The sequence below is a fragment of the Heteronotia binoei genome, chromosome 2 (genome assembly GCF_032191835.1).
Source record: "Heteronotia binoei isolate CCM8104 ecotype False Entrance Well chromosome 2, APGP_CSIRO_Hbin_v1, whole genome shotgun sequence".
Lineage (NCBI taxonomy): Eukaryota > Metazoa > Chordata > Lepidosauria > Squamata > Gekkonidae > Heteronotia > Heteronotia binoei.
In genome coordinates, this window is record NC_083224.1 from 61,080,792 (window position 1) to 61,095,463 (window position 14,672).

Genomic DNA, 14,672 nt, shown 5'->3' on the forward strand with positions numbered 1-14,672 from the left:
TGCTCTTTGCTTATGGCACATGGAGGTTCAGTTTATGTATATTAACCTTAGGGAGGACTGATGTCTAGAAAGTTCTGTCTCAGTGCAGGCACTGTGAAAATATTCCATATGTTGCATTCTAACAAAATTTTATTTAATGGGTGACACAGCTTGACCTTACTTGCCTTCAACAAAAAGAGATGCCTCTGTGTGGATGCCTTCAGTTTCAAATTTATATTTTCCAGAATGGCCTTCTTGTACTTCATCTATTATCAGTTTATGAACTGCACCATCTTTCTCAACAGAGAAGCCCTCGAGTCCTGTTACCTTGTGGGGATGGGAGCAGAAGACAGAGCAATAATCTTTATCAGAAAGTACATGCAATACAGGAACCATTAGAGACATCAGGTAAAGCCACAGCTACAATAGTTATGAATAGGGGTGATCATGAAGCAACTGGTTCATGGTTCACAAAGCAATGTTCACAAACTCAAGAACCACTATGAACTTTCATGAATTTTAATGTAGTTCGTGGTGGTTCATGGAAGTTCATGAAGAACAGGAAGCAGGGCTTTAAACCCCCATGTTCTGCTCCTCATGAAAAACAGCTGAGCAGCAAGAGACTCCCCACCACTTAGCTCTGTGGTTTAAAGGGCTGGGAGCCATTTAAACCCCTGCTGTCTGCTCCCCATGGCTTTTCACAGGGAACAGAAAGCATGGGTTTAAATTTTAAATAGCTCATGAATCAATATGAACCAGGTTGGTTTGTGAACCAGCCTCCCATTTCATATGGTTTGTGGTTCAACCATGAACCATACTGAACTGCAAAAATGTGCTCATCCCTACTCATAAATACAGAGAGCACCAAAGTCAGTCAGTTTTCACACTGATCCTCTATAGGACCTGGATCCGTGGTTTCAAGTACAAAGAGATCCTGGAAGGTGGAGGGGTCAAAAAGATCATGAAGCCAAAAGAATGTTTTCATGTGACCACCTGCTCCCATGAAGGCTCTCAACTCATTTGCACTGGGATTGTACAGCATTGTATGGCAAGGGGTTTGCTATAGCACCATTATGTTAATAAACCTGTGCTCAAGAGCCTTTCACACAGGTGAACATCTTCTCCAGATGGACTGGAGGCCTTGCTCTTTGACCTTCATCATCGAAGATGAACAGCAGTACAGCAAAATGTCTCTTTAGCTAGCCAGTACTTAAGATTAGGCTATGAATAAAGCATACATAATGTGTTTTGGTTATTAGTGCTAAGAGAAGTATGCATATTCTGTTGCATTATAGGGTCATCTAGAAAAGTAAAAGAGATTTAACTTTAAGACCTTGCTACTTCTTATTGCTGGGCACATTGAACTTTGAAGGCACACTGATGAACAAAAGCTGTTGAGGAATAATCAGCATAGATTCTGTAAGGGAAGGCCTTGTCTCTCTCACCTTTTAGAGTTCTTTGGGGGGAGGGTGTCAACAAACATGTAGATAAAGGTGACCATGTTGCTTTCTTAGACTTCCAGAAAGCTTTTGATAAAGTTTCTCATCAAAGGCACCTAAGTAAACTTAGCAGTCATAGGAATTAACAGGAAACAGAGAGTGAATATAAATAGGCAGTTTTTCACACTGCAAAGTGGTAAGCAGTGGGGTACTGCAGGGCTTGGTACTAGGTGTGGTGCTTTTTAAATTGTTCATCAATGATTTTGAATTGGGAGTAAAGAGAGAAGTGGCTAAATTTTTAGATTACGCTAAATTGTTCAGGGGAGTGAGAACCAGGGTGGACTATGAGGCGCTCCAGAGGGATCTGTTGAGGCTGGGCGAGTGGGTGTCAATGTGGTAAATAAGGTTCAATGTGAGCAAGTGCAAAGTAATGTACATTGGAGCCCAAAATCCCAACTATAAATATACATTGATGGGGTCTGAACTGATGGTAACTGAGCAGGACAGAAATCTTGGGAGTCATGGTAGATAACTCATTGAAAATGCTGACTCAAGTGTGCACCTGCAATAAAAAAGGCAAATGCTATGCTGAAGGTTATTAGGAAAGGGACTGAAAACAAATCAGCCAGTATCATAATGCTCCTGTATCAATGGTGTGGCCTCATTTGGAATATTGTGTACAGTTCTGGTCACAGCACCTCAAAAAAGATATTATAGCATTGGAAAAGGTGCAAAAAAGGGCAACTATAATGATTAAGGGAATGGAATACCTTCCCTATGAAGAAAGGTTAAAGAGGTTAGGGCTCTTTGGCTTGGAGAAATGAGAACTGAGGGGTGACATGATAGAGATTTACAAAATGATGCATGGGATAGAGAAAGTAGAGAAAGAAGTATTTTTCTCGCTTTCTCACATTACAAAAACTGGTGGGCACTCAATGAAATTGATGAGCAGTAGGCTTAGAACAGATAGAAGGAAATGTTTCTTCACCCAAAGAGTAATTAACATGTAAATTTATTGCTGTAGAAGTGGTGGTGGCTACAAACAGATCAAAGGAACCCCAAAGAAGCTTTGTCTCTATTCTGGGAGATAGGAGATCACCCAGAATGAGGTAATTCCTTTGGGGTTCCTTTGATCTGTACTCCCCAATTCCTGCCTTCCTGGCATCTCGCATCTCGCATCTTGCATCTGGGTGGATCTCTGTGGTTATGGTGGTCCTCTAAGAATTTGCATATAGCCAAGGGGTATTTGTTAAAGTTCTTTGTCTAGATTTTTGGCTCAGTTCCAGAAAATGTGGAAATCTCTACTGTGTGGGGGCATGATGACTTTTTCAGGCCGGTGGGGGGGTCGTCTCTCTGGAGGTAGGGAGAAAAGAGTTCTTTTTCAAAGGATGTTTACAAAACATGATGTAACATTATGTGGCTTTGGCTAGAGAAAAAGGGCTTTGTAATATGTAATGCGCTTAGTAGAGAGTTTAATAAGAAATTAAACTTTTCTTAGAAGAAGAAGAAGAAGAAGAAGAAGAAGAAGAAGAAGAAGAAGAAGAAGAAGAAGAAGAAGAAGAAGAAGAAGAAGAAGAAGAAGAAGAAGAAGAAGAAGAAGAAGAAGAAGAAGAAGAAGAAGAAGATGATATTGGATTTATATCCCGCCCTCCACTCCAAAGAGTCTCAGAGCGGCTCACAATCTCCTTTACTTTCCTCCCCCACAACAGACACCCTATGAGGTGGGTGGGGCTGGAGAGGGCTCTCACAGCAGCTGCCCTTTCAAGGACAACCTCTGCCAGAGCTATGACTGACCCAAGGCCATGCTAGCAGGTGCAAGTGGAGGAGTGGGGAATCAAACCTGGTTCTCCCAGATAAGAGTCCGCATACTTAACCACTACACCAAACTGGCTCTCCTTGTTCTGAAAAGCCTCATGCTAAGACCACTATGGGCCTGTGGTCCATAGATGCTAATTCATATAAGTTAAGGCAGGTTCTATGATCAGAATTAGTGCAAATATGTTTGGCACTCTGTGCATGTTCTAGTGCAAATCTGAATCGACATTCTACAGCTTCAAGAGAGGATTGGATACACATACAGAGCAGAGGTCCATGAGTGGCTATTGGTCACATGGTATAGATGGAACACTATGTCTGGGGTAGTGATGGTATGTATTCTTGATGTTTGAGGGGGGGCAACAGTGGGAGGGCTTTTGGAGTTCTGACCCTGTTGGACCTCCTGATGACATCTGGATTTTGGCCACTATGTGACATGTGTTGGACTGGATGGGTCATTGGCCTGATCCAACATGACTTCTCTTATGTTCTTAATTGGGAAAAATAATAAAATGTGTTAACATTATTAAGTAGTTGAACACTACCACCTGGGAATAAAATTCCACTTGAAATATGACAGGAAGAAACTTTGATCATTGTGCACGTTAGTTTTTGCTTTTTTCCTGTTCAGTGAGCCCAGCAATAAGTAGCAAGTTCTTAAAGATAAAGCCCTTTTACCTTTACAGATGACTGAATAATGCACCACAATGTGCATATCACTCTTTGTAAAAATGTGCATATGGTTCAAAAAGCCTTCTCATAATTCAAGTGAAACAAAGCGTCTAAAAAAAGAATGCATTACTGACAACATACCTTGAAGCCATCTTTAAACCAGGTTCCCTCAAGCTGGTCATTGTTGAGGCTGCATGATAAGACAGTTGATTTTCCTTTCTGGGCATGAACATCAAATAAACCTTGTGTAAAACGATAACGTGGTTCTGAACAGCCAAAAAAGATAAAACAGCCCATTTTGAAAAGGCATTTATAATATATCAGGTGTTAAAATTGTAAATAAAGATATTTTAATGCAAGATATACCAGTACTCGCCTCTCATATCCTCTTCAAGCAGAATCCCTCCTCTTCCTTTCCTGTCTCTGGTTCTTGAGATATCAACTGAAATAAGTCCACTGGCATCAGCTTCAGACAGCTGTCGTCTTCTGTCACCAGTTTGGACTCCACCATCATAAAAACCAGACCACTGATCGTAATTCAGGAACTCTTCACCAGGAACACCTGACTGTGACCCATCAATGCCTCTGACCCCTGTACCACCACCACCTAATCTCCCATAGGGACCACCTATCACTCCTTCACCAAGCCCAGCAACACCAGCTCCAGCAGCCCTACCATCTTTGCCATACAGTCCACCTGCACTACCAGCACCACCAAAACCTGCTCCAGCTGGCATACCATTCTTGTCATTCAATCCACCCATATCCCCAGCAACACCATATCCACCAACACCAACTTGAGGCATACCATCCTTTCCATAAATCCCAGCTCCAGCACCACCAAGTCTCCCACCAGCTAGGACACCATCTTTACCATGAAGTCCATCTATGCCTCCAGAACCACCAAGTCCACTGACACCTGCTCCAATTAGCATACTATCTTTGCCACAGAGTCCACTTATACCTCCTGCACCTCCTGGTCCACCAGCTCCATTTCCAGCAGGCATACCATCCTTCCCATAGAGCCCAGCTATGCCTCCAGAGCCACCAAGTCCTCCAGCACCTGTTCCAGCTAGCATACCATTTTTTCCATATAGTCCAGCTACACCACCAACACCATGAGATCCAGCTAGCATACCATCTTGGTCACTGAGACCAGCTATGCCTCCAGCACCACCAGGTCCACCAGCACCTGCTCCAGAAAGCATACCATCCTTTCCATACAGTCCAGCTGTGCCTCCACCACCACTAAGTCCACCAGCACCTGCTCCAGCTAGCATACCATCTTTGCCATAGACTCCACCTATGCCTCCTCCACCACCAAGTCCACCAGCACCTGCTCCAGCTAGCATACCATCTTTGCCATAGACTCCACCTATGCCTCCACCACCACCTGCTCCAACTAGCCTACCATCTTTGCCATAGACTCCACCTATGCCTCCACCACCACCAAGTCCACCAGCACCTGCTCCAGCTAGCGTACCATCTTTGCCATAGACTCCACCTATGCCTCCACCACCACCAAATCCACCAGTACCTGCTCCAGCTAGCATACCATCTTTGCCATAGACTCCACCTATGCCTCCACCACCACCAAGTCCACCAGCACCTACCCCAGCTAGCATACCATCTTTCCCATGCAGACCAGCTATGCCTCCAGCACCAGCAAGTCCACCAGCACCTACTCCAGCTAGCATACCATCTTTGCCATAGAGTCCAGTTATACCACCAGCACCATCAGGTCCACCAGCACCTGCTCCAGCTAGCACACCATCTTTGCCATAGAGTCCAGTTACACCTCCAGCGCCAGCAAGTCCACCAGCACCTACTCCAGCTAGCATACCATCTTTCCCATGCAGCCCAGCTATGCCTCCAGCACCAGCAAGTCCACCAGCATCTACTCCAGCTAGCACACCATCTTTCCCATACAGCCCAGCTATACCTCCAGCACCAGCAAGTCCACCAGCACCTACTCCAGTTAGCATACCATCTTTGCCATATACTCCACCTATACCTCCAGCACCACAAGGTCCACCAGTACTGGCTAACATGCCTTCTTTGCTATAGAATCCACCCACACCTCCAGCACCACTGGGTCCACTACCAGCTAGTACAGCATCCTTGCCATAGAGTCCAGCAATGCCTCCAGAACCTCCAGGCCCACCAGCTTCACCTCCAACTAGCATACCATCCTTCCCATACAGCCCAGCTATGCCTCCAGTACCACCAAGTCCACTGGCTCCTGTTCCAACTAGCGTACCATCTGTGCCATATAGTCCACCTATGCCACCGCCACCACCAAGTCCACCAGTGCCTGCTCCATTTAGCATACCATCTTTGCCATAGACTCCACCTGTGCCTCCACCACCACCAAGTCCACCAGTTCCTGCTCCAGCTAGCATACCATCTTTGCCATACAGTCCACCTATGCCTCCAGCACCCCCAGATCCATCTGTACCTCCTCCAGCAAGCATACCTTCCTTGCCATACAGTCCACCTACACCCCCAACACCACCAGTGCCTGCTCCAGCTAGCATACCATCCTTACCATAGCCGCCTCCTGTGCCCCCAGCATCACCAGGTCCCCTAGCACCTGCCCCTAGTGGCATACCATTCTTATCATAGAGTCTGCTTAAGCCCCCATCACCACCAGATCCTCCACTGCCCAAATCAGCTAGTATACCCTCCTTACCATAGAGTCCTCCTATCTCCCAAGCACCACCAGGTTCTCCAGTGCCTGTTCCTCCCAGCACTCCATCCTTACCATAGAGTCCTCCTGTGCTTCCAGCACCACCAGCTCCTCCATTGCCTGCTCCAACTGGCATACCTTCCCTGCCAGCACCACCAGGTCCTCCAGCCCTTGATCCATTTAGCATACCATCCTTACTATAGAATCCCCCTAAGCCCCCGTCATTTCCAGCAGCACCCACACCATCTTTGCCATAGAATCCTCCTCCTGTGCCTCCAGTACCACCAAGTCCACCACTACTTGCTCCAGCTAGCATACCATCTTTGCCAGACAGGCCAACAATACCACTAGCAGCTCCTGGTCCAACACTTCCTATTCCTGTGAGCACACCATCCTTGCCATAGAGTCCTCCTACATCCCCAGTACCTCCAGGCCCACCAGCACTTCCTCCAGCTAACATATCTTTTCCATAGTGTTCTCCTACACCCTCATTCCCAGCTCCAAACCTACCAGCACTAACACCATCTAGTGTACTATCTCTGCCATAGATTCCACTCCCTGCACTATCTTTGGTGATACCAACCCCATTTAACATACCACTTTCTCCATAGAGTCCGCCTTTGGCTGCCGGGCCTCCACTTCCAGCAAGCATACCACCACCCAATTGCATACTATCCTTATCATAAAGACTTCCAGCACCATCAAGCATGGCTGCAGACCCACCAAGTACTCCCTTCGTGTCGTAAAACCCTTCTAGCTCTCCTGTTCCTGCTCTCAAACCACCAATACCATCTCCATGCAGCATGGAACCTTGTCCCTTTACAGCATGTAATCCACCTACACTTCCAAATCCAGCACCAGAAGACATACCACCCAGCATAGCATCCTTACCATTAAATGCTCCCATGCCAGCCAAACCACCTGGACCTCCACTAACACCACTTACACCTAGCATAGTGTTCTGATCCAGTCCCGTAAGGCTACTACTATTCCCTGCAAATCTAGAAAACTCATTCCCCTCTGCCATAGCTCCTCTTGCTCCAGAAAATTGTCCCATATCCCCTTCTCTTCCCAGAGATCCATCTTTTCCCAAAGAACCATGAACTTCTCCACTGCCATCTCTATACAGGCCATCTTTGCCCATGTTGATGCCTGAAAGGGAATCTTGATCTTCATGTCCTTCTCCTTGACGAAGTTTTTTAGCACCATCTTCTACAAGCTTGCCCTTCCATCCAGCCCTAGTATCACTGTCTCCTTCAGTCTGTTTTCTTTTTCCTTTGGCAGCTGCATTAAAACATATTTCTGGTGAATAGAAACATCACAGTTTATAGAAAGCAAAATGCACTTTAGTGCAAAAGAATTACTTTGGAATGAGAATTGCATCAATAAAATAAACATTAAAACAGGAGGTCTGATTCAGTTCAGGAGGGTGCTGGATAAAGGAATAATCTGGAGGAAAGAAAGGATGTTGGCAGTGTCTGTCCTCTTTTTAAAGAACTCCATAACTTTACAGAGGCCAAAAGTGCACACAGGGAACTGACCAGCCACTATGCTAGTGTTATTCAAAGATACACCAGTAGGGTAACCCAACCACACTGCGTTGAGGCTCGATGCAACTGCTGCAATGTTATGGATCCCCACCAAGTCAACATGGGTACAACACACTGCACCGGCAGGGAAAGGGGCAGGACAGGGGGCTTGAGAGGTGTCAGATGGCTCCCAAAGCCACCCCAGCCTGGGAATGATGCAGGACTATGCCTGCAAAAAGCTTCCACTAGCCCACAAGAGTGAGTCTAGGGAACGCATGCATCAGGAAACTGATGGGCAGCATGGCCGTCACCTATTAGTTCTTGGTTCCCACCTAGCACTGCATCCAATACAAACCTTGGATCATGCACAAGCAGGCTGGATACTGAGTTATGCACCACATGGCTATGTTGGCTGGCTGTGTGACTGCAGAACTTATCATCTCACATCAAGGTGGCAGTTCAAACACACATGGGAAATGGGTGCACCATATGGAGGCACAAACCACTGATGGAGTGTGCAGGGAACAGCCACAGAGGGCCAGCAGATGCCTATGGATCTGATTCCCCTCACAAAGGGTCCCCCATACTACTGCAAAGGTTCGTGCCTAACTTTTCAACAGGCATGCCAACTGGACCAGCTAAGACAGTGGCCCCTCATCTAGCAGCAGAACCCTGGTGCATCAGCCCTGCCATGGACTCCCACCCCATCACAGAACTATGTAAGTGCAGTGGCCCCCAACTACTCTGAGCCCTGATGCCAACCCCCTTCAGGAGCTGCATCCTGTCTTGCTCAGGGTTTGTAGCCACACCCAGCCCAGCCCCCACAACTGGGCTTCAGGATTCTGTCAGTTGGCAGACAGGCACAGTGAGGAAATCTGCTGCCAGATAGCCCATGTTTTTTCTGGATGGGCTGGGAGTGGCTGGTGCTCCCCACTAAGGTCATCACTCACATGGCACACATTCACTCTCAACAGGTTGAATGGGTGAAATGAGGGAGGGGAACATTGCACTTGGGTCTAAGGCTGCAGTACCTTTCAAGGACCTCTGCAGATTCTAGACAACAAAGAAGTGAGGACTATGACATCCCTCAGCCTCCAGCAAGCCATACTCCCCTGTGGACCCCTTCAGGTCACTGGCCTCAGTTCCTTTCTCACTGATAGACGGGCAGGTCCTCCTGGCTGGAAACAGAGGCAAGCCAGGTGCAATAGCAAAAGTGGCTGCTACCCATGCACAGTCCATCGCTGCTATGGGGCAAGGCCAGAGGAAGGCATTATATGGGGGGGGGAGGAGGCCTGCAGAGGGCATGCAGCCACATGCCCTTTCCTCATACGTCTTCAGCTTCTGCCCTAGGGTTGGTTGGGGTCCTGTTGTGCTCTTGGGAAGTCTTCTGCGCATGATGGTCCATTGCTAGGGACACTGGCATGGTCATAATCCATATAGTCCCACAGTAGGAACATTTACCTGGTCCCTGACCTCTGTGGCATCCCCTCAGGGAACAGTCCAGAGGCACTGCTGTTGCCCCAGCAGATGGCTGCCTCTACTAGGGCAGCCCTCAGGATTGGGCTATCAGAAAAGTAAAGTTTGTGACCTGGAGAAAGGAGAAGTAGCAAGGAAGGGTAGATACCTGTGCTGGATCACATGCAAACATTTTATGAGCATCCTTCTCAAACCCTTGCACATATCCATTGAGCATTTCTAAGTGTTCAATAGTAGAGGATTGGGGTTGACCATGGAGGTTTTCACCTATCTTTTGAACTGTTAGCTGCTGTTAAGTGGGAAAGGCGTACACCAGTAGATTGCATTGCACTGGAAGAACTTAAGAGTAGATTGCCACTCACATTCAACCTCAAGCCAGGCACTTGAAGAGCGGCTTCCCGTGTCAATAGTGTAAGTTCCTTTGTCAGAAAGCTCTGTATTTTTAATGACCAGACGGTGAATCAAGCCATCATCTGAGATAGAAATATCATATTTCTCGCTTGGCTGTAGGCGGCAGTTTTTGTGCAACCACACAGCATCGAAGCAGGAGTCGTAGAGGGTACATTGAAAGACGGCATTTCCTTGCTCGTGGCACCTGACTTCACCCAGTGGATAGCGGAAAGTCATTGGAATGGCTGCAATACAAAAACTGAAGGTAAATAGACACACCATAGACTGTGACAGTGGGGCAGCTGTGAATTTTGGGAGGAAATAAACCTAGATAGAACATGGAGAAAAAACCTTTGCTTGTTTCTGTGGCATGACTTCTATCTGCTTTCCATAATTACTCTAAGTATATACGACAGCTTCATGTCCTTGGTACAAGCATTATATGCAGTTGAAAGTACGTATTCACTACATGCATATGATTTAGCTGTACATATAGGTACAACTTTATATGACATTGAGGGATGATTTCAACTTTCCTATCTTTGTAGTTTCACCACCCCAATACCCATTTTAATTTTGCTTCCCCTTTGTGCAAACTGATCACTCTTTCTTTTCAAGCCGTTTCCTGTTTTTAAACTCAATGTTATTCCATAAAATTCTGCGTATTTCCTCATTTTCCAAGTCATCTGTCCATCAATAAATTAGAATTATATATTCAACCTATATTATATATAAATTACAGATACTGCATATAAACTGCATATAAACCACAATAAAATTTACTACTAACACAATAAAATCTATTGTATAAACTGAATATAAAATACAATAAAATCTACTGAGCCAACAGCAAGAAGCAGACAACCAAAACCTCGAAATGTAAATGAATGGAAAAAGAAATGAAAGTGAGAATGTTTGTTCATTCCCTAATAGTAATGTAAGGAGCAACTCTAATACCTTGAGCTGAACATTGTTTTTTCATACTTTTTAAACTAATGGTTGTGATTTTACAGCACCCTGGCTATGAGGTCTGAGCCCTTACTTTCCGGTTCCAGCTCAGTTGAAAAGACATCAGCATCCTCCACTTTGATCTGGTATACACCAGCATCTTCTGGCTGCAGATTGTTGATGATGAAATTGTACTTTTTACCAACCTTCCTAAGGCAGTGCTTCACATTGTCACTATCAAATCCAAATTGGATCATCTGGCCATCCTGAAGGAGGAGGGAAGAAGTTTAGTGGAAGATGAAGAAATCATTGTAAAGTCAAGCAATTTAGAACAATATAGGACCTCAAATTATCCTTGTAAACATTTGCATCTGTGGTATTTTGCCAAAGATATCTACAGTCTTTTAGCACTTGTTCTGGAAATTTTGACTGTTACTAAACCCTGCCCTCAATTACTGTTAAGAGGGCTGAGCCTAAGAGATCTACTGCATGGGCCTTTAAGGTAATAGTACCTGCTTGTTGCTGTGAAAAGCAAAATATACACTTGCTAGATTCAGAGCAGCTTTCTTTGGTCTGCTTCAAATAATAATAATAATAATAATAATAATAATAATAATAATAATAATAATAATAATAATAATAATAATAATAATAATAATAATAATAATAATTTTTAATTTATATCCTGCCCTCCCCGCCGAAGCAGTCTCATTTATTTATTTCCTATTGTATAAAATAAAACCTCAAACTTTTACCTCTTACCTATCAGCATATCTTCAAGATGCACCATTTTTGGAAAATTTGAAGCCATGGGGAAAGAAGAAAAAACCAAACAGAAAGTAGGGGAGAAAACTGGAATACAGGAACTTCCTTAGAGGGGCAGCATTCCATAGACAGGGTACCACCACAGACTACCACTTACCTCAGTTCTGTGGTTGGAGGTACACAGAGCAGATGAAGATCTTACCCAGCAAGCAAGATTGCCAAATCCAACCACATGAATGTATGGAGTTGCCTTATACCAAGTTCATCTATAGGTCCATATAACTTAATATTATCTACTCTGACCAACAGCAACTGTTCAGGATTCCAAGCAGAGAAAGGTCTTTCCAACTTTTGCTGCATGATATCCTTCAACTAGTGATGCCAGGGGCTGAACCTGGGACCTTGTGCGTGCAAGTTCCCTACCACTGAGCCTTAACCACTTCCCAATTCACTTTATCCTTTTTTTTTTTTACCTTGTACAGGTAAATTCTGCTTTCTGGATTTTTCAGTTCCATCTCTAGATCAAATGAAGCATTTCCTTTCTCCTCATTGACTCTGACATGCTTCAGGTTTGTGATACTGGAGATATACTGTAAAGAACAAGGAGAAGATCCAAGATATTAAGGGCCTCTCAATGAGAGAAGGACTGCTACATGGACTTGGGCCATTTTTAAGCACCAACAAATCTTTACAGCAGAAGCAACAAGCAGGATTACTAGTTTGGATGGTCTTCAGATGTGTTTAACCACTTTCCTTTTCACGGCTTTCTTCCCTTTTGTGACACTGATATGGTTTTCAAACAGCGTGCTTTAGAGCCTTGTGCAAATGTTCACTCCATGCCTGTTCATAATTTTGACACAGACATGGAACCTGGATTTGGATTGGTTTACCTGGGCACTGGTCCTGCAGAGATGGCCTTACCTGGGCTTGCTTGTCTTCTCTTTCCTTCTTCATCTCCTGAAGCCTTCTCAGCATCCCACGGAAGTCTACAATACCATACTTCAAGCAGATTTTCTCATAATCTTTCTTATCTGCATTAAGCAACAATTGCCAGGCTTGTTCCATATCAATTTCCTTCTTAGGAAGAGCCGAAGGTGCTCTGTGGGGGCAGCCATAAGAAAAGAAGCCCATTGCATGGGAATGTCATTTTTTTTCTAATTCCAGTCCCTTTATGGAATTGGATTTAAATCCATTCACTTTTTAAAAAAGAATTAAACCACCTAATTATTTTAAAATATGACAGCACATCATTGTCCAGAATATTCACCACAGAAAAATGTGCTGCATATCAAATTGAGTCAGAGTTGCACCTGGCAGAGTTATATTCAGTTGATGGAAATTTTCAGTTATGATACTTTTGCTTCTAGAAATAATATAACTCAGCACCAGAACTCCTTACCTAGAAAGGAGATTGGGCTTTTCTTCTATTTGGATTAATTAAATGGTGACTAAATGTTTATCAAAAAGAGATATTTTAAATCCATTTGTATTTGCAATATTCTATACACCATTTAAGAAATCAAAACAATCACATTATTCCTTTCTGTGTTCAAGCTCTCATCAAGTACAAGAGTTTACATTTAGAATGGAGAGAGATTATAAGTAACTGCAAAGCAAAATAGCATAAAGAATCATACTACTGATATATTGGTAACAAACACCATTGAATGTTGATCTTGTGGTTACTGGAAGTACAAGAAAGTAGCTTAAATTCTCTGTGGAATTTTATTTTGTATGATGAAAAGAAAGGGGGAAAATATATTCTGCCCTCAACTTCTTGGAGGAAAAGCAGGGTAAAAGTGAGCAACAGAATAAGATAGATAATTGCCCTTGAAAATAATTGTTTTTGCTAGTTTTGTTTATTGCCAGCACAGAAGGAAAATGTCTTTTCTATTGACCCATTCTCATCACTTACCGTTTCTTTAGCGTTTTTCTGAAGTCCTGAATCTCTTTCTTCAAGTCTGTAAGAGATTTCAAAAATTGGCATGCCTTGAAAATGGGAGTTACAAGGCTTAGAGTACAGTAAGAGATTTAGGACAGTCAGTGTATTGCCAAGTGACAGCTCAAGCTCTGATTTGTGGGCCTCCAAACTAAAATCATATAGGTCAATTTGGCCCAAGTAGCTGAGGTACTTACCTTCCTGCCGTGCAGAAGGGGCCTCCTTTGTTTTCTTCTTAAAGCCAACTGAGGGGTTATGAGTGAAGATAGAAAGAAGGTGGGGGTGACAGAGAGATCTTTAATTAGCAACATAGCTGTAGAAATGCCTTCCCTAAGCATTGACAGATGCTCCAATCTAGAAGTTAAGCATACTCAATCCCCACAGAATCCAGAGGAATTAAGTGTACAGTTTGTGTGTATGTAGATTTTAGCGGAACTAGTATTCTTCCTTTTGTGTTAGCTCATCTGGGATTTCATCTATGTTTTTCATCAAAAATACATTGAAGGCATAATATTAAAATGGTGTAATGCAAATGTTACATTCTCATGGAAATCCCTTTGTCAGCCAACAAATGTGGGTCTTAACTGGTGAATGTTATTTTTTTGACAGAAAATACTACAATAGTACCTAAATAAGGTGATTTTTTCCCAAATATATGCATGTTAGCAGGCTGCCTTTGCAGAACAACCTAAAGTAATTTGCCCTTAAGTTTACATGTAGTTAAAGGATTCCATTTTTCGTAATCCTCCAGCATTTAAAAAGAAATAAAAGGGACCTGGAGCTGAGAACAAAGACATCATGAGGAGCCTCTCTCTCTCTCTCTCTGTATGTGTATTTTTGTGTTTAGTGTGTGTGTCTGCATCTGAAAATCATGTTGACTTCTGGGGACTGGCCCCTGCTGGGGGGCCTGGAAGATATTTCGGGAGGTGGCTGAATAAGCCTGCTCTTGCCTCCCGACTGAGGGTTTCAAGGACAGTCTCCCATTCAAGTAGTCACTTCACTCTTTTCTGTACTTCTTTAGTGGTCTCTCC

At 44.0% G+C, this 14,672-nt stretch overlaps 1 protein-coding gene across 1 annotated transcript in view; it reads right to left on the minus strand.

Annotated features, from left to right (window-relative positions):
* The window catches only part of IGFN1 (immunoglobulin like and fibronectin type III domain containing 1), a 57,764-nt gene that overhangs the window by 20,748 nt on the left and 22,344 nt on the right, over window positions 1–14,672 (minus strand). The window contains exons 6-16 of the mRNA XM_060232987.1: window positions 13,839–13,886; window positions 13,618–13,663; window positions 12,624–12,801; window positions 12,176–12,292; window positions 11,032–11,203; window positions 9,962–10,234; window positions 6,895–7,878; window positions 5,170–5,514; window positions 4,282–5,097; window positions 4,047–4,225; window positions 165–306 (exon numbers count right to left, since the gene is read on the minus strand). Of these exons, the coding sequence (XP_060088970.1) occupies window positions 165–306; window positions 4,047–4,225; window positions 4,282–5,097; window positions 5,170–5,514; window positions 6,895–7,878; window positions 9,962–10,234; window positions 11,032–11,203; window positions 12,176–12,292; window positions 12,624–12,801; window positions 13,618–13,663; window positions 13,839–13,886 (3,300 nt within the window). The remainder of the gene's footprint in view (window positions 1–164; window positions 307–4,046; window positions 4,226–4,281; window positions 5,098–5,169; window positions 5,515–6,894; window positions 7,879–9,961; window positions 10,235–11,031; window positions 11,204–12,175; window positions 12,293–12,623; window positions 12,802–13,617; window positions 13,664–13,838; window positions 13,887–14,672) is intronic.